The following is a 21477-nucleotide window of genomic DNA, read 5'->3' as shown; positions in this document are numbered from 1 at the left end:
GTTTATGAGAACGCCCATCCTGTCCCAAAATTAAAGGTAAAGGGGAACAAAGGCGACAGGGTTGTAAGGAGAAAAAAGACATTAATGTCACAAGTGAATGATGTAGCAATATAGAATCAAGTTAAAACTTAAAGCTTAGTTGAAGCAACCCAGTGGTCTTCCACCAACCTCAGCAAGCAAAGGCTCAAAAAGAGAGATGCCTACCTGTGTGGGTAGATGCTCTAGGCTTTTCCAATTGCCCTTTTTAAACAATTTGCTGATAATACAGAAGTTAATTGCTGTTAAGTGCATTCATATTTAACATTTGCATCAAAATTGCACTTGTATCCAATAACCATACAACTCTTGTCAATCAATACATAGTTATTAAACTCGGTCTAAAACTCAATCAGAAGAGATGACCGGTTCACCGAGTTATCAGTTTAATTGTGAGTTAGACGGTTCAATTGCAAGTTGGACAATAGCTATGTTATATAATTATAAAAATAATAAAATTTTTAAGTTAAAAGTTCAACTGAGAATCTTTCCTAGTTCACCAACTAAATTGTCGAGTCATTGACTAGTCAATAGATTTTTACTTGACTGATCTAATTAGTAACTCAGCTCAACCTTATGATCGATTCACCAAATTGACCAGTTCAACCGTCGAATCGGACCAAAATTTATAACTATGGGTCGATCTATTGGAGTGGTCAAGGTAGAACTCCCAAGAGCAAGAGGAGCAAAGGTCCTAGATTCAAGTCTAATTCTAATTTATATCTTACAAAAGTGTGGGTGTTAATTATCATTAAATTAGCTATAATTTCTTGTATTGCTCCTACAATTGGGTGTTACATGTAATCTAATCACACACACACACAAAATGTGACCACACAACTCTTGTACGCGACAAGTAGAAAACATAAGGGAAAAAAATAAATGACATCAATTGGGTGCCAATAACACTGAAGCCATTCACGGTATTTCTAATTATTTCACATTTAAAGGGCACGTTTAAGGCATTTTAACTTTTGGACGAATGGTTGCTAAAATGATGCATAGTGAAATGGAAAAATAAATTAAACCCTTCATGTCTCCAACACGATTGTGAAATTACAATATACGTCATTTCCTATACACTACTATGTCGGTGTAAAATAAACTAACCAATTGCCAAGATGACAAGGTTGTGATTTAAGCTGTCATCTGCAAAACGTATTATGGCATCACTGATTCATTGTGGTTAGTCAAAACGAACTTTTCAAAACGCTTAGAGATCGTTTAATTATTTTTAAATTGTATTTTGTAACTATGACTTGTATATATATCTTACACTTTTTTTTTGAGCTGTTAATTATCCAAAGTAACCCTTGAAAATGTCATCTATTATAAGGAATGATATCATGGGTTACGATACTTTAACACTATTGCACAATTTAATATATTTTTCACATTTAAACACTGGTACATTGCTCCCTCGCAATACCAAATATTCAGGTAGCTATTAATGCTTCAATCAGCCATTTTTCTTTGATTTGATTTTTTTTTTTTTTTTTTTTTTTTGTGTGTGTGTGTGGCTCAATCTGTTATGATTGGAGTAGCTCTTCCCATATGGTTAGAAAATTATGTAGAAGGGGAAAAAAGTATGACCCAAAAAAAAAAAAAATCTTATGTAGAAGGTGAAAAGAATTAATAGTCCTTTCAAGTCTTTCCAATGTCTCATCTTCTGCCCTTTTTTGCATTTGTAAATATCTGAAAAAGTCTTTTTTAAACTTTTTCCTTTTCCGTTTATCATCTTTCCAGGCATTGTGGACCATTCGGAAAAAAATTCAACCTGAGAAGTACTGAGAGAAAATTATGAGCTTTTGTATATCAAAATTAAAATTTAGCGTTCTCAAAATGAATTTATAGGCATAATTTTTCTTTCCAAAAAAAGGGCATGATTTTAGACTTAGGTCCGAGCCCAAGTAGAAGTACAACAACCAAATTCAGCAAAAGCATGGGCCAGTCAGTCTGCAGTCCATAAAGAAGTTGTAGAGCCCGAAATATTAATTACAAGGTTGGAATCCTCGGCCCCATTGGACCTTTACTGCTCCACTGCACAACTGGGCTTTTTAATCTAGCACATCAGGCCTTTGGGCTTTAAGTACGACTGAGGTCCGTTCAAAAAGAAAAAAAAAAAGTATGAATGAGGTGAACCAAGAAAAACAAATTTAAGTAATAATCCCTACCCCTACCGTCTATTGTTATTCATTTATTTAGTTTACGTTCAAATTTAAAGTAGTAATTATGATAAAATTTGAGAGCTAAATCATAATTCACACCTTTGATGTACTAACAATTTGTATGATTAGTACTGATGAACTGTATTAATATTGAAGCATATACAACGTATGAATTTAGAAATTAGAACGTATGACTTTTCGTCTGCATTATCGTGACGAATCAATAGATGATACCTCGTGATTTGCCAAGTAAGCATTATTATATCAAGAATTATATTCAAACAAAAATACTTTGCTCACTAAAATTAAGTCGGTTTATACACTGTTATTTTCTGAAATTTTTATTAAAAAATATACTGTAATAATTCAATGTAAGTAAAGTAAAAAGATGGTTGAAAAATGTATTCACGAACAACGTAAAAAAAAAATTCTTATTTTTTTTTTGTTTGAAGAAAATTACAATCCAAACAATTAAAACTTAAATGTGCTAGCACAGAAACCCTCTGACTCGAGTGGTGATTAAGCACCAATATTTTGTAGTACGCAGACGGGGTTAGGGCTAGATATAAATGGGGAATTGAAGTAGTGAAACAAAAGAGACAGAGAAGAAAATGAGTAGTCCTTTCGGAAGTTGGAATTTGGCCAATCAATTGACTTGTAGCTGGTGCTCTGTATTCATTTCTTCCAATGTTGCTAAGTCATGTAAATGGACACCACCTACATCTGTTTCTTGGAGTAAATATGATGCCTGAAGAGTCAACTGGAAAAAAAAAAAAAATTACCTGAAAACAAGCCCAGACATGCATTTACATTATTGAATTCCTATTACTTCAGGGCAACCAACTGAACAGACCCAGTTGGGTGTAATATAAAGCACAATTGAATGTACAATTCAATATAGGTACATCTTTTTATCTACTACAATTCTGTAGGCTTCTGGTAGTCAGTCCTTGTACAGCCAGCAGTCTTAAGTACTCTTCTTCAGGGTGTGGAGGTGGGACGAGTTTCAGAGATTTTTGGGCCGCCATCAAGAGGGAGGCGCGGGAGCGCCCACAACACGAGTTTGACCGTTGAATGCTGGAGGCGCGTCCCCTATTTGCCACCAACCTTCTCCCATGAAGATAACAAAGAGGAAGCATGAGATATTTTCTTTTTTCAAAGAAATTGAACTTTTGTTACCTCACAAGAATGCTCCAATGAAAATTTTTCATCAAAGAATCGGTGTGAAAATATTCTCCTTTCATATTTGGATTAATCCGAATATAATATGCGGCAAAATTGCAGGATTAAATGTTCTAGCTTTTAATCCGAATATAAAGTTACAATTGACGAGGCATCTTTTCTCAAGAAAGTGCAGCAGTTTTGGGGTATTCTATTCCAAGAGTGCCTGGCAATCTTTGCCCTGTAAATTTTCTCATTTCCGTGACTTTCCCCAAGAAACAAAATAATGAAAGACCAATTGACATGAGCATACTTTTTCCTAAGAAAGACCAATTGACACCTCTTTGGACATTTTTGTATCATGGATGATGGTTCTTGCTAACAATTCTGTGATTCCAGATTTGCTAGAAACCGAAGGAGGGAGGGAGGGGGGGGGGGGACCCTACAATCAAACGCTGCCACCATCATGGAGCCAACCACGCACGTATGGATTCATCAATTGATTGATAGACCTAAGGTCCAAAATCCTTCCGCAAAGCAAATTTTAAAAGGACCAAGTAAGGGCTAACTAAACCCACGGAAGAGACCACAACTTTCCTTTCTTGGTTACTTCTTTTAATAGATTTCTGTGGCAGAACAGAAAAGGGTCTCTAGCAGGTCAGTCACCATTAAAGGCTGGCTTCTTTTTAGTAACATTCGGCGACCAACTAAAAATTCTTCATTAATGCAAAGAATTTTCACATGGGAAATGCATATAAGGAAGGGGAAGTCGGTATCAAAAATAGCAGTGATTTAGGTAAGCAAACTTAAACAAGATAAAATTGAATGTTGATCACTTTTCAAACTTGGAAGCAAAAACTTTGGCGGGGTGTTCATTTACATTGAGCCAAAAACAACAATTCCCCCATAAGTCCTCCCCGTTTCACCTCCAGCCCTCATCTCCATTCCTTGGGAGCCAGGACCCTCGTCCCTCTTGGAAACAAACACCTGTAAAAACTCGCATCATATATTTAGCTGATGAAGAGGAGGAAGGTTCTTCTTCTTCTGATTTCAGTTTCTGAGTCTCTTGTAACAAATGTATAAACCACCTCAAGCTACACTTCCATGATCCGAGGCATCTTCATAGTAATAAGGCGTCAATTTGCCATCTTTTGTCCTACCATTTTTGAGTTGGTTTCCACCTCCTACTTCTTGCAACATTTTTACCACTCGTCTCATCGAAGGACGATTTATAGGAAGGGGACTGGTGCAGAGGAGACCTACATTGAGGACTTTACATATCTCTTCCTTGAACCAAGAATCCAGTTTTGTGTCAATTACATGATCAATGCCCTTTTGGTCCAAAGTGGTGCACACCCACTTAACCAAATCCTTCTCACCATACTCGGGATCAACTGGGAGCCTCCCTGTGATCAACTCTAGTATAACCACACCAAAGCTGTATATGTCACTCTTCTCATTCACCCTCAGGGTATATGCATATTCTGCAGCGAAAAATGAAACTAACAGCTCATCAGTAATCCAAAGGAAGGAAAGAAGACATTAGTAAACCACTCACAGTTTCTAATATACAACTCCTGAAAATGAGTTAGGGGCCAACAGTCCGCATCCCTTTATTTCTCATTGGTACTACTAACTATCGTACATCAAAGCCCATGGAGTTCTTGAATTTGGAAATCCACTACAGAAATGTCTGATAGAACGCATTCAACAGTTAGACCTGGACAAGAAACCCTTTCACCAGACTCGAGGCATCTTTAAGAAGAGAAAATAATGCAAGCCAAAGATTACAATAAAACAACCCCAAGTGATTTACTAGCATGATTTTCATCTACTAATAATAGACTCTAAATGGTTCATATTGGCATCATGGATAACCAATATTTGACATACTGAATGACAGTCTATTATATAAGTTCCTCATCTAAGCATTTCACTCAGATTCTGAAAACAACAAGGTAGATACAAATGGCTCCATCGTTCTAGTTTTGAGTTCTACATGTCCGGCTATTGAAATTGGACTTCTCTAAAGATCAAGATGAATTTGATACCAAACGTCTAATGAATTTGTGGTCAATGTCCCATGGGGCTTAGCAATCATAGCTCAACCAGATCAAAATAAGTCAAAAACAGAGAGAGATTGGGAGGACGAACCTGGTGCGATATAACCGCAAGATCCTGCAATGACAGACATCGACTTGGTGCCCTTCCCATTTGTATCGACAACCTTGGCCACACCAAAATCTGCAACACGAGCTCCGAAGTCTCCATCCAACAATATATTGTTGGACTTCACATCCCTATGGACAATAGGAGGAACACAATCGTGATGCAAATAAGCAAGCCCCTCAGCAGCATCCATGGCAATCTTATACCTAATTGGCCAATCCAACAAGCCACTTTTATTACTGTGAAGCAAATCTCCCAAACTACCATTAGGCATGTACTCATAAACCAAGAGTTTACAGTCCCTAGTAGTACAACAGCACCACAACTTAACAATGTTCTTATGCCTAATCTTTCCTAAAGTCTCCACCTCTGCTGCAAATCCATCATCTTGAACATTACATTTCTCGACATCACTACTCTCATCAGCAATTTTGGTGCTAGCCCAGAGCTTTTTCACAGCAACAGCCTCACCACTGCTGAGCCCAACCTTGTACACTTTACCAGAAGATCCACTTCCAATAACATTATCCTCATCGAGAGCATCCAATATCTCATACTCACTGAACCCGAGTTTGTGAAATGACATCAAGGTCCATTTGGACTTATCAATAGCCCGTTTCACCTTCCTGAAATTCCTGTACCTCCAATAGAACCAAAGCACACCCATAATTAATACCACCCCAGCGAGGACAAAAATGGACTTCAATAACCAAGCATAACCATTATTCCTATCACTTCTTCCATCACATAGACCATCTATGTCTCCACACAAACCAGGATTGCCCAGGAAACTATTTCTATACATGACTTTAGCATAAAGTGGAGGAATATCCCCAGAAAGTCGATTATTCGAGAGATTAAGCTGATTGAGCTTCAAATTCTGCAACTCATTCGGAATCTTTCCTGTTAACCTGTTTCCTGATAGGTCAAGATAGTTCAACACAGACAAGCTTCCAATTTGTGGAGGAATATTCCCAGATAAATCGTTATTAGCTAAATTCAACTCATTCAATTTTTTCCAAGAATGAATCCCTTTTGGCAGCTCACCAGACAGTGCATTATCATGAAGATCAAGCTTTCCTAATTGCCCAAGATTCACTATACTCCCGGGCAAAAACCCCGAGAATACGTTGTCATTGCCAGAAAACTCCAACAAAGTCTCCAGAAATCCAATTTCCTCAGGTATGTCTCCAGAAAATTTGTTACTTGATAAAATTAAGGACGATAAATTGGACGCGCTGGCAACAGTTTTCGCAATCCCGCCTGAAAATGAGTTGCTTTTGAGGTCAAGTAGAGACACATGGGGAAGGCCCCAGAGCCCATCCGGCACGGCACCGGAAAAATTATTGTTAGCCAATCTGACACGGTTCAAGCTCTGGCATTGGCCTAAACTAGCCGGAATTTCACCAGAAAATGAGTTGTCTATCATCAAAAGCTCCAGAAGAACCCCCTTTTCACACAAATTGGCGGGAATTTCACCGGAAAAATTGTTACTTGAAACATCAAGCCATAATAAAGGCGAGTTTTTACCTAAATCTTTAGGCAAAGCTCCCGTGAGGTTGTTCTGAAATATCCTCAATTCGTACAAATTTGTCGAATTTGCTATGCTTTCTGGCAATTCACCTTCGAAGGAGTTTTCATACAGATTGAGGGACTCGAGTGGCAACTCGCACAACTCTGTTGGAATCGTCCCAGTCAACCCGTTCATTGAAGCGTCTATTCGCCTTAAGGCGGTCATCTTTGACCAGCCATTGGGGGGCAACTCTCCCGTTAACGAGTTGTTGTAGAGCTCGATTTGAACCACGCTGGTCAACTCGGTGAGTGAACTCGGAAGCGGCCCGCCTAGAGCGTTCAGCGCCAGGTCCAAATCGGTGAGTCGACTCAGTCGACCGAGCGAGTCAGGGATTTCGCCAATCAAGTTACACTGAGTGAGCCAAAGGGTCTCTAGATTCGTCAAGTTGCCGAGCTCCGGCGGGATACGACCGGGGAAAAATGGATTGTAAGACAAGTTGAGCTGCTTCAGAGTTGAAATGTTCCCCAAGAACGCTGGAATTGCCCCTTCAATCAAGTTATCAACTAACCCCAGCACCTCCAGCTGCCGGAAAGTTCCGAAGCTCCCCGGAATCTCGCCGGAGAAGTTATTCCCAGTCAAATCAAGGTACTTGAGGTTAGGAAGCTCGGCAACGGAGCTCGGGAGTTTCCCAGTTAAAAGATTCTGAGCCAAGTTGAGGTGAACAATTGTTCGGCACAAGGGAAGGTCGGCTTCGGGCAGGGTAGAGTTGACGGAATTATTGTAGAAAGAAATGGAGGTGAGGTTTCGCAATCGACAGAGTAAAGAGGCCGGGAAAGGGCCAGCAAGATTGGCGTTGGAGAAGTCGAGTGAAGTAACAGAGTGAGTCAGGGAGTCGCAGGTAACACCGCGCCACTTGCATGGAGTGATGTCGCGGTCATTCCAATCAGAGAAGAAATTATCCGGGTCGTCAAAAACGAGCTTGAGTTGTTGGAGGATGAGGCCCTCTTGATTAAGGGAGAAAGTGCAAGGAGCCAAAAGAATCAGGAGCAGAGCTAGGCGGAGAAGCATTTTGCTTCTCTGTACTTTGCACTCTTATAGTTTTGGTAAAGAACAGCGGAAGAAAGAGGGAAGGGGAAGGTGGTGGGAGGTGGCAAATGGTGGTGATTTGCCTGCTGCTTTATTCTCAGTTTATTGGGAGGGAGGGAGGGAGGGAAGAAAGGAAGGGGAGTGAAGGCAGGAGGAGGAGAAACCAGAAAGTAGATTTAGTTTTGTTGAGTCGAGTGGGAGTGAGTAAAAAGGGGATGATTAAGACATATTTCATGTGGGATGGAGACTGCGAAGTTTGTTTGTTTATATATATAGAGAAAGAAAGAACGAAACGAAGGAAGAAGAAAGCATAAAGATAACAAAGACGTAGCAGAGGCTGGCAAAGAGAGAGAGAGAGAGAAACTCCCACACATACAATGAGTATGAAGACAGGCCACTGACAGAGTGTGCTCTGTTTGTTAGTATTGCCTATCATTCATTCTTTTGTATTTTCATACTATTTCATTTTCATACAATAATCATGGCCATGGGTGTATTTCTTTTATTTTTTAAAATAATTACTGTAATATTTTTTATATAATATGATATATATAAAATAAAAAATATAATTAAAAATATAATAATATGAATTGAAAAATGTATTTATGTTATTAGGGTGCGGCAAATTTACTAAAAGAAGAAATCTAGGGTACATAATGAAGATGTTTCTTATCTTCATAGCACTAAGGTAGATATATTTTCAATTTAATTTTATTTTCTAAAAAAACAAATCTTCAGATGGAAGTATTTCCCAATAACATTTTTATGAAAATTGCAAAATCAATTTTTATCTCGCATGCATGTTTGTCCAAACAAGAAAACCACCGCGCAACAGGTTTGTTTGGATAGTAAAATTATCCCAAATAATTGTTAGACAAATTTTAATTCTAATTCCAACTGTAGTCTTAATAATTTAGGAGTCGTATTACCCGAAGAAAACATTTTGTAGTAGCAAAATTACGAAATGGTTTGTTTCTTTTTTTAGCTTGAGATGGTGTAATCTCAAACCGAAGTGTCTGGGCTTACATGGTGGCCATTTGTTGGATTCAATGAACTTTCCCATAGCTAAAAAAAAAAAAAAGATGAATGTGAAAATAACACAACAATTATTTTTTTGGAGTTCCTTCGAGGAGAAAAAGAAAAGAAAAACAAGTATATTAGCAGTACTATTTTCTTTTTGATTTAGGACTACTTTTATGGGTTGTTTACAAGTTTTGCTATTTTCAAAAGCCATAATAGCTTCAGTACATAATAAATTTTGAAATGAAGTTTTAAAATCCCAATACATAATAAATTTGGAATGAAAAGTTAAGGTGTCATATTTTTTTTTTTTTAGTTGGAGACATTAATAATTTCAATAAATATGAGTCTGATGGAATACTCAATGCAGCACCGCATCGCCTAGCCAACTGGATAAGACAATTTTATTTAGTCTTAAAATTCTGAAACCCTAAATGTCCTTTGAATCCTAAAGTCCGCCAAACCAGCTAGCTAGACCCAAAATGAAACGAGACAGAATAATAAAAGTTCTATTTTGAAAAAATTTTTTTTAAAAAAAAATTCCAATCGTGTTATATTAATTTGTCTAGCACAGAAGCAGCGTAGTTGTATCATTTTCTCACTTGTCTTCATTCTTTCAACAAAGCATGCGTCTTCTCCTTAGCGTTTTGCTGCCATCCCAAGCTCTAACTTATTCACAAATTGACATCTTACACTTCGGCTCTAAAATCAATCGTTCGGAGACAAGCTGACAAAGACTCAGCTCAGTTCCTTCAAACTTTTACACTAAAATCCACCGCTGATCGCTTGAAGACAAGTCGAATTTTTGAATGGGTATTATTTACTGAAAAATTATTTTCTTATATTACAAATATATTTTTTAACATACTTTTTTTTATTTTTGTATCATATTTTTACGTCATATACATCGTATCGCAAAAAAGTGTTAAAACAATTATTTCAAATAATCTTTTATTTTTTGTTTGGATTTTTTTTTTTTTTGGTGGGATGCGGGTGGACCGACCAATTAAGGTCTTGTTTGGACAGCAATTTTTCAAATTGCTACGTCTCTGTGAACACATTTTTCAATCATCTTTTTATCTCATATATATCAAATCGTTAAAGCAATTTTTCTAAAAAAAAAATTCAAAACATGCAATCCAAACGTGGCCTAAGTTTCTTACAAATTGATTAAAGAGTAGATGCGATGTTAAATTTAGAGGAGGAGGAGGGGGGGGGGGGGGAGAGGATGATTAAGATGTCGGACAAAAGGATGCTGGGAGTCCAACAGTTGCAATTACGAGGTTGAAGATTTTGAGGAAGCCATTCAAGAGAGATCTGTGTCTTCTGCCTGTAATGAAATGGTTTTATTTTTGTGGGAATTTGGTGGGCTGACCGCTTAATTAACTAATCATGAGTTAATTGCAGTATAAATTTTAAAATTATCCCCCATCCTTGGCTTAAATCATGTGTACTTTTACAAAGAAAGCGACGTAGAGCCAATAGGTGCATCCTCCAATAAATCATTTATGTATGTATATTAATCCTTTGTATTGTAGTATACAACTTTCGAAATTTGCTAAGTATAGATATAATTTTTTTTTCCCTTGCATTTTTACACATATTGCTGTGTTGCCCAGTCCTGCTTGGGAGTATACGATTCAAGAACCCTTTTTCTTAAGGAGAGCTTAAAAGAGCAAAAGTTCGGATAACTCTCAGTTGTTGCAAAAAGTTTTTTACAATAGTACTGTATAGGTTGAGCGGGATATAAAAGTAATTGAAATAATTAAAAAATATGTTTATCAAATAATAAAAAATTTTAAATAACGATCGTGTATTGAATTTTAGCTACTATATCACCTATTCTAAATGTTGGAATCATAATCAATGATATTTTCTTTGGATTGCATTTTTTGGATTTTTTATAAAAAAAAAAAAATTTATCTCAGCGATTTGATATATATGAGATTAAAAAATGATTAAAAAATGTGTTCATGAAAAACGTAATAATTTATCTTTGAAAAAATGGCAATTCAAATATCCTACTCTCTCCCCTTCTTAGATCTTTATCCTTCATTGTTAGAAAAAAAAATTTTAAAAATTCTAAATGTTAGAACATAGAAGTAGGAAGAGAATTGGGCGCCGACAATATGGTGGTGGCTTTGGCAGCGGCAACTTCAAGTAGGACACTGTAGTGAACTAATTTTTTCTCGGAAGAAGAAGAAAAAAGAAGGAAAGAAGGAGCGGATAAAATTTGTTATTTGGTGTTGAAATGAGGATAGCGACCAATGGATGTCATTTTCCGACTTGGCAGGTCACGTGTGCATCACATCTGTTCTTGGAAGTTGGAACTTCAGCAGAATCTAAAATAATTTAAGTTCTAGATATTTTTCTATGCATAACTTGCAAATTGAATTTCGGAATTTTTAGCACTCTACAGTTCAGCATTTTGGCATTCTTTCTTTTGTTCAATTTTCCTGTGGATCTGGAACTTTTGAGATTTTCAGTTTTCCAATCTTTTCAAATCAAGGAAAAGGAAAAAAATATCTTTTGATGTAATATATGTGGGATAAAAAAAAGGTTGCTTAATACATTGATAATGGAAATAAATAAATTTTTGCAAATAATCCATTGTTGTTTGGATTGAGCATTGTTTCCCAAATTTTATTTACTTACATCATCATTATAATTTTCAATACACCTTTTTATCTTCCCAATTACCTTTTTATCTCACATACATCACATCACAAAAAGTGCTACAGTAAAAATATCTCTAATAATTTACAATCCAAACAAACAGTATTTCTCTTAATTTCATTATTTCCAAAATTGTGACTATAAAATTTTAAGAGGATGTGGGACATATTAGCTATTGAAAGTATAGGTAAATAAAATGTTATTGAATAAAAATTACATCATGTTGAGCAAGTGTGTTTGGATAGAAAATTATTTACACAAATTTATCTCTTTATACTATAAACATATTTTTCAATCACATTTTTATCTTATTTATAATATATCAAAAACAATAATGTTGTAGTAAATTTTTTAAAAAATTATTTCAAATAATCTCCTATTCAAAGTGTTAACGAAGAGAGGTAACAAAAGAGGTAAGAAAAGTTTAGAAATCAAAATATGCCTAAGTAAACAGAATATCAGAAAAAATAATCATGGAAAAAGATTAAAAATGCTCTGTCGACAAGCCTGGATCCACAGCGGCGACAAGGATTATGGAAGTGGTGAGCCTTTGAACCCAGCAGGCAACCTCATCCATACACGTGGCAACAAAAAAAGTAAAGATTTCTTGGTGACCTCCTTTTGGCGGTTTGTGAGATAGTACCTTCACGTACAAACACCAGGCTGCCGATTAGCCATCTGATCAAATGATTCAAATCTAGAGACCAAGATTCAAATCCCGTGGGCAGAGGGAGTCTGAGACAGAGGAGGATTAGAGTAAATAAATTTTGTATTATTCTGACTTCTGAGCATTAGGAAGGACAAGAGAGACAGAGAACAGTAAAAAGCGTTCTGCAGTTTTACCGAAGAAGTCAAAGTGACCGGTGAAATTTAAAATGGTTCGCATTGTTCCAAAATTTCCCTTTTCTCTACACATCCTCGAAGATTACAATTCCCGGGGATTCTGAATTCCAGGGTAATTTTTTAACCAGATTTAGGAAATTTATCTATGCAGACATATGCTTAATTTCTAAAAAAAAGAAAAGGACATATGCTGAATTTCAGTTTTGTCTACAATGTTCATATTTTGGGAGCAGTAAAATTGCACCGTTCACAATTCCCAAGTCACCAAATTACATAATGGAGTTAAACCTTGGTTAAAGCGTGTTGCATAAATCTTTTCAAAAGGTTCTTTGTGTCTATTGGCCTTCGTGTTCAATTTTTTAACTCTTTCTTTGCTTATGAGGATAAATATAGAATGATAAATATGATTAAAATTCAAAAACTTTCTTTTTAGTCAGCAAATTTTGCATGTTGCTTATAAATGACACATAAAATGTGGTTACCAATTCTAAAAGAATATCAAGACGTGACAGTGAAGTGCAGTCTAATTGATTATATATGTTTCATCTATAAATAACAGATCATGGATTCAAATCATCAAGAGAGTACGTGAAAAATTACTATTAATTTTTTAAAAAAAATAGTTAAACACAGTTCATTACCAGAAAAATTATATTCGACATTGTGAATATAAATGCTTAATCATATTAATACCTGCAATGCGTTTATTATTATCTGTGAAAGGCACCGTTGGTATGACTAATATCTTGTAATTTCATGCTTAGAACTAGGACGAAATTTTAATATCTTAATAATGCGTGGCTAGATAATTATGATATATTTATTATTGATTAACACAGAGGTAATGAAGTTTCAACCTTTTTTTTTTATTTCAAGTTAGTAAAGGTCGAAATTATATATATATAAAAAAAAAACTTTTAACCCTGCCTCTACTCTACCATTTGTCACCTTATACTATCTTATAAGCCTCTTTTTGAATTATCATGTGCTACATTTACTTACATAGCATTTCCACATCATGTGGGAACAAGGCAAGGTTATTTAACACGAAATGGGATAGGAAATTTGTTGATTAAGACTAGTTAAAATTGTAAAGTATTCAAGTACTGCCTTAGATTCTACTGCAAAGCACGCGAGATTTGGTATTGTGATTTTGTCAGTAAATGCATTATTATTAGTATTATTATTGTCTGGTGAGAATGTTGACTCCGGACCTGTCCCCGGTGGCTTGGATTCATGAAAAAGGCTTCGATGCGTATTAAATTTGGTACCATATATCTGTCTAATTAGCACAGTAGTGTTTTGAGTAAAGAAAACATGCATTAATTAATCCACCGCCTTATCATATTGTTGTCGGAATTTTCATGGGATAGACAAATCAGGCAATAATTCTACGGTCAACCTGTTCTTTCTTTTACTAGGACCATCATTTTCGCGCCAAATTTTAGTTGTCTTTAATTAACGAGGGTTTCCTGTAGCATTCAGTGCCCGATTGATGGGACAAGCGATATTGGCAGTGGGCGGCACATTTAGAGCCATGTTTTGGTAATTAATTCTTTTGTCTTCGATACATAGCCACGTGTATGTGCAAGCAAATTATTCCGTAAAAGCTACACAGGAGACCGAGGAATATGATCAAAATGTTTTACCAAACTGATTTGACTGTCAAATTTGCAAGTTTGTACCATAAAATTCATGGATTGCATTACAATTTACTTACCCGCGAAGACTGTCAATTGATTTACCCGTTTGAATTGCTATTTTTTTTTTAAAAATATATATATAACAGTAATTTGATGTATGTGAGATTAAAAAAATAATTTAAAAATACATTTACAAAAAATGTAAAAAATTTTTGACTGAAGAATGACAATCCAAACAAGGCAGACCGGTCCATTGCTGAAGGAAATTCTTGCACTACTGTGAGTACAGAATTTTCTGATATGCTTCTTGAAAATTCTCAGTTTTTGAGTCATGTCTAACTAGGTTTGTTTGAATTGTAAGTTATTTGGGATATTTCTACTGTAATACTTTTTGTGATGTGACGTATGTGAGATAAAAAGATAATTAAAAAGATAAAAAGATGTATTAGAAATTGTAATGATGATATAAGTAAATAAAATTGAGAAAATAATGCTCAATCCAAACAAACAGAGGACCCCTTTTATAAAATATATCTCTTTTTTTTTAAATTAAATTCCCTTAAAATTTATAGCGTCCCTTGTTGCATGATTGATGATTTTCTTTAAGTAGGCAGGAAGACAGAGCAGATATAGTGAAGCTTGCTACGGACAGGCCATGTACTAAAGATTTCAGACTTGGCGGCTGCACACCATCTCTTCATGGATTTGTTCTTTTGCACTTGCAGTCGCGTGAAAATTCAATTTAAGTCCACCAATTGTGTGGGCATAGACCTTGGTCCTACAGAAAACCAAAAAAGGAAAAAAAAATTCTTTAAAAAGAAAGGCATCCATGAGGTTATTTAAATTCTTTTTCTTTTATGAGAACCTGAAACTGGTTTGCGCTATTAAGAAAAGTACAGCAAATTATATCACAACTGGATAACAAAATTGCATTTTTCAGAAATCCAATCAGGAAAAGGCACTTCCCCAATTAAGTGATTAACTGCAAATATTTAATATAAACTTGCTTACGTCATTATTTTCTTTTTCTATCATAGATGAACGGAACCATAATTAATGAGAATAATTCTTTTTCGTGTTTCAAAAAATAGCCCCAGTGGCCTCTTCCTTGCAGGTTCCAATAGCCTTCCTGCAAAAGTGGGTTTGCATTATTTGAAGATATTATTTGCAATAATACCATAGCATTTATGTATGTGAATTATTTGAAGATTTTTTTTTTTCCGTTTTACATTTCCTATTTTATGTGCCCAAGTGGTCCAGAATCCGTACTCCACTCCACTCTACCCAAGCGGTCGATAATTCTCTCAAAAATAATCAATCATGGACCGGGTTTGAGACAAACCGATCGACCAGTTCGTCCACGTGGGCCGGTCGCTTTACGAGACGAAATAATTGAGATAATTTATTTACATTCTAGCATCACATTTATCTTGTAAAACCCCAATATAGCCTGCGCGATGCGTTTGTTTCACGCACTCCATGATTCCATCTTTGGATTTTTCTGGACTAATTGATTATTTCTAGCATGCCTCCGTCGTAGACAAGCTACGTAAGAGTAACTTTAACTAATTTAATTTAAAGAATTTGTAAAGATTAGGATTGCCACATACGTTTCGAGTAACTTATTAGTCGATGACAGTTAAAATATAAGAAGTTAGTATTTGGAATGTATTTTTTTGAAGAAAAATTACCGTAAGTTATAACGTACTGCTTAGTATGTGATGTGAGTAAGTTATAACGTAATTGAGAAATGATGGGATAAATTACTTTTTGCCTCCTATTATGCTGAAATGAACTATTGTGCATCAAGAAGAAATCACTCTACTTGGTGCCCATGATACTGAGAAATCTCGTTGCTATTACGTGCTCAAACAAGCATGCATGAAGCATATACTTATATATAAATAAACCAAAACCAGAGAAAAAAAAAAACCTCATGTAAATTTTTTTGGTTCTGACTAGTCATGTTTCGGTCACCTGAAATTGGAATTTCGTGAGGGGTTTTTTTTTTTTCATTTAATCAAAAAATAAAATAGAAAAGAAAAGTCCTTGGTTGCGCACGCACGTTAGCTTATGATCATGCTCCTGCACGCATGCACCTGCATGCCCATCCATGGCATGAAGAACCTTTGAGAGAAAATTGTCGTAATGATATCAAATATTGACTTGCAATAAAATATGGGCACTCGAGTTTGTCTCTAGCAATTATAAAGATCGAGCATGGCTGTCGATGCCACTTGTCTTGCTTGTGCTGGAGAAAAAATGTACAAAAAAGTCAGCGCGTGAATTAACCCTGCTGCAGAATATGGGGCTAAAGTAAAATGATCGTTATGATTGAGAAAAATATTCATCATTATTGATACGGTGGTGAATTTAGTTATATTATTGTTAGATTGTTACTTTCCTGATCCGCCATAGATTATTGAAGAAGATTAAAGTGGTGCCGTGTTCGTCGTAACTAACAACCAACCTTCAATTTACCACGGCCATAATGGCTTTTACTGCAAGAAATCATGGGCACTAAAATCATAACGCTGGCTGGGTTAAGTGGGTGGTTGGTAGTGGGAGGGCGCTCTAGCTATGAGGAGAGGAGACGATGGCCGCAGGGGAAAATTCTTGCATGGAGTGGAAGTGCTGTATAAGAGAATTAAGTCCCTGGTTATATAGCAGTAAGTTTATACACACACACACACACACACACACACACATATATATATATATATAGTAGTAGTAAGTTAAGACGAGGGACATCGTTTTCTCAGGTCGTCATGGTGTAGGCCTCTAGATTTGTTATCCCTATCCATTCCCATCAGACATACATGGATTCCCAATAGTGTTAGAAATTGGATTTGATAGTGACAAGTTGACCCACAAAATATGAAAGACAAAATAGATATGAGGAGCCAAGCCAAGCAATTAAGAGGGTTGGGGGCGGGAACCTGTATACACGGAAGATTTGGGAAGGACGAGTTCAATTCTAGGAAAATATCTTTGTGCATGGCATAATTCAAATTTTCTTCAATAATTATGTAAAAGTAAATTTCAAGAATTTGAAGGAGGAGGGGGGAGGGGAGTGCCTCCGCTCGCTCACTCTAAGGTTAGATTAATGTTTTCAATACTTCTAGCGTAAAATTATTATATACATATATATATACATATATACATATTCGAGTCTAAATTAATGAAAAATGCATTTCAAATGTGCATCAATTTGTCATAAATCTAAAACTACTAGTATGATAAAAATTTCACACAAATAATGCAAAAAAGATTATTAATTCTTTTCTTTGCACATGAATATAATATAAGGAAACATAACGAAAGGGAAAAAAAAAATAAAAGAACAACAATGTAAATAAACAAATAAATCTACAGATTGTCCACATCCTAAATTGTTGGGGACTCTATCGTCGGGCTCCCAAATCGGTATGTTCATTCATTAATTCATGTGTACACTTAAAAGTAGTGGTTCGATTTTCATGCATTCTTTAGAATTATTTGAGAGTATTCCCCAACGTCCTCTCTCCGCCTACTGAGTTCTGCCTAAACTTAACGAGCATTGCATTCTTCCGTATAAGCCATTGGAAGGCTTTCTAGTTGAAGCCATGCTTCTATGTCTTTCATGCATGCGTTTGAATGTTATGAAACAGTAGTGTATTTGTACAAAGCAGATATATTTCATTGCATCATGCACTTACGACACAACTGTGGAATATGCACTATGCCACCTTGTAAGATCTTGAATAATTGAAACTCTAAAATTGTACTAACCCTTTTTGGTAATATAATGTGCAATGTGAGTGGTGGTTTCTACTTATGAAAGTAGTGTTAAATTTAATGGTTCAAACTCCGGTCGCCCTCGACATGGCATTGGGCGACATAACGAATAAGGATTCAAGCTTCCAAAATGTCTCCAATAATACACAAGAGGGATGCTAACTTTTTTTTTCCCTTCTTTTTTTGTCCCTTTCAAGAGGGCTATTCATGTTATTACCTAAGATGGTGCTGTTAATTTTTTTTTTTTTGGTGTGTATAGGATTAATTCTTTGCGGTTAGAATTGTTTATGTACGTTCCAGGATAATCTATGAACGTGACAAGATCTTATTATGCGACAACATCTTATTCTCCATGTGTCTAGGCAATTATGACCTCCATTATTTGGAGACCGCTTATTGTTAATCTTAGTCACTAGTTTTTGATGTTTACAAAACAAATGGATGATATTAATATCTTCTCAATGATCCTTTCAGTTATGAAGCAAATCAGATTCAAAGATCAAGTGCAATTGAAAGAAACAAAGTTTGCTGAAAGCTGTCGAACGCTTGTGAAGACAGGATCGGACGTCCGATAATCATTGCGTAACTTCGAAAGCATGAAGAATTCCATACCGGATGTCCGAAGGAAATAAGACATTCTCCCTAGCTCACTAACCTCGATCGAACGCAAATATCGGACGTCCGATAGGATCATTCAAACTCGATGAAAACTGTCGGACGCTCACAAAGACAATACCGGACGTCCGATAGAATTGAGATATTCCTTCTAACTCATTGTCTGCTTTCGGACGCAAGCACCGGATGTCCGATAGAATTAAAGAATTTCTCTCACACTCACTGTCTACTGTCGGACACGAAATTCAGACAGACCGGACGTCCGATACCCCAACGACTAGTTGACTGTTCAACTACTTTCTATTCGTTGGAAGCATTAATGAAGCACTTTCTTGGTCTTGTATAAATAGAGTATGGTCAGAAACTCCAAACAACTTTTGTACACTGAAGATACAAAAAATATAGAGTAGTTTTAGTGAGAAAACACTCTTCAAGAAAGATTTGTAGTTTTAATGGTTTAAAATTCGTTGTAAGTTTTTCATTTGTAAGTGAATACTTCAATAATGTAACTCTGTGAGTATTGTCCTGAGAGATAGTAAAACTTCCTAATTTGATCGAGTGGAGTTTGGGACAAGGAGGAAGTGAACCTTCCTTTATACACAAGATTGGTTGTATTTCATTAATTTGAAGAATCTTATTTGAATTGATCTACAAGCTCAAGAGGGGCTTGGTAGTCAATTGGTTTGCAATTCTTCCCTTCTTATTTATTTATTGTTATTTTGTGATCTTTAAATTACTTATATCTTCTACTTCTCTCAAGTGATTTTGTTCATTGATTGAATATTCATTGTGTGATCATTTAGAAAAGAGGGTAAATTTCATATCGAGCAAAAAATACCCATAACTTGATTATTTTTCTAATCAACCTAATTCATTCCCCTCTTAAGTTGTCTACGATCCTTGCACCTATCCCTTTGTGAAGGACACAAAAGTGAGAGTGAAGCTTGGCCACCGTGTATTGGCCATATGAAATGGCAAGTTGGCTTCAAACTAACATTCTAAAAAAGAAATGAACAAAATTTTTAAAAAAAAAAGAAAAGAAAAAGTTGGCTTGGAACATGTTCGAGGCTAGGCGTCCCTCGGTTCCATCACCGGAGAAATATTCTATATGAAATGGGAATTCTTTAGAACCCAAGGAAGCTGAATATTATTCAGCAATTATGCTCAGTGGATCATATCTTTAAAGGCATTAGCACTAGAATGAGAACCGTTAAACATCCTCTAACTACCATTTGTGCTACAGATAAGCATTATTAAAGAATGCAAACCGTGATAGATTATGGGATAGGAATTATGTCCTTGTAGGCTTATGCCTTCATACTCACTCTGGCTATTAGAGGGAAAATTTTGTATATATATATATATATATATATATGATAACAATTTGACATTATTTGTAAGGTAAAAAAGTAATTAAAAAATTTGATAGGAGAATATTACAAAATTTCCTGCAAAACTCACAATCCAAACAATAAGTGATCGCTAGGTAGGGAGTCCTATTTCTAATCTAAGCCCGATCAATGAATTTGCAATTCTATAATCAATATGAATCAACTTTACTCATCATTTTTTTATACTACTTCCTTGTGCTATGTAAAATAGCATTAACTTCATATTACAAAAATCTAATCGTTGAAAAAGCAACTAAAAGGTTTGAATGCTATAATATACAGAAAACTATGATAAATTAATACTATACTAGATTTGCATAAGTTTGTTTTTGAACCAGGTCTAGACTCAACCTAGCTAGGGAATAACTTAACTAATTTTTAAAATTTTGTTTCCTTTCAATTTGCGAAGCCAGGTCATTGCTGTGTTGAGGTCAAGAATATACTTCTATTCTCTCTCAAGTAAAACATGGGCGGCATAGGGAAAGAAAAAATGAAGAAGATCAGAAGGACGGGAAAGTAGAACAAGATAAATGGAGGTTTTTATAGTAGCTTTGATGCTAATAGCCTAGTAGTGGCCCAAATAAAAGGACTAAAGCAATCACCAGACTAATCCAATGATGATCTACTCTTTTTCACATTTCTTTATACGCCTGAGATACTTTTATATGGCTGCTGTCACCCCTTTTCAATCTTGGAAGATTAGGAGCTACCAGGTGGAACTCACCCACAGAGATCTCTTTGGGACCCCATTATCAAGCCTTTTACAAACTTTGAGGCAAAAGTATACCCAAGTTCATTATAATAGAAGAAAGATAGACACTAAGAAAATATAATAGAAAGCTAATGTGTTCACCAACCAATTGAGTTTGTTCTTCACTATCTCAATTAAAAGGTGTCATCTCTTATGATTTCATTCAACCCCACCTCTCTTGAAGGCCAATTGCCATGCCACCATCTTCTTTTTTTTTTTTTGAAGGATGCCACCATCTTCTTGATTCAAAATTGAGCCCCTTTTGCGCGGAAAAGCAACGCTGCAAGCTCTTGTGGGAAATGTTCTTTTTTGCATCCTCCGGCAACTTTCTCTTCTTTTGTGGGAAATTCCCTCTTTTCCCTCAACTTTGTTACTTATTAATTAATTGGTGGTGGTCTGGACTTGGAAATAGATTCCCTCATGGCTTCTCTTGTGGTCATTTCATGGATGTACTTAAGCACATGATTAACAGCCTGTTTCGAAAGGAGGAGTTAAAAGAAGCTAGTGAAGGGTACCTTTCAAGTCACTTTTTTCTTTTGGCAAATTTCAAGTGCATGGTTTTACCAAAATTTCGATCAGAAAAAGGATATGAACTTTACTAACACTTCCGGTAGTAATTGTATTTAAT

At 35.7% G+C, this 21477-nt stretch overlaps 1 protein-coding gene across 1 annotated transcript; it reads right to left on the bottom strand.

Moving 5' to 3' along the window:
* Window positions 1-4138: 4138 nt before the first annotated feature.
* Window positions 4139-8542, bottom strand: LOC113726078 (receptor-like protein kinase HSL1). The gene is made up of 2 exons (XM_027249593.2): window positions 5520-8542; window positions 4139-4849 (listed from the first exon to the last, which is right to left on the bottom strand). Exons 1-2 carry the CDS (start codon window positions 8113-8115, stop codon window positions 4455-4457), a joined length of 2991 nt encoding a protein of 996 aa, XP_027105394.1. The 5' UTR covers window positions 8116-8542; the 3' UTR covers window positions 4139-4454.
* Between the last annotated feature and the right edge of the window lie 12935 nt (window positions 8543-21477).

Source organism: Coffea arabica, chromosome 2c, assembly GCF_036785885.1.
Source record: "Coffea arabica cultivar ET-39 chromosome 2c, Coffea Arabica ET-39 HiFi, whole genome shotgun sequence".
NCBI classification, from domain to species: domain Eukaryota; kingdom Viridiplantae; phylum Streptophyta; class Magnoliopsida; order Gentianales; family Rubiaceae; genus Coffea; species Coffea arabica.
This window is presented reverse-complemented; position numbering and strand designations above follow the sequence as displayed.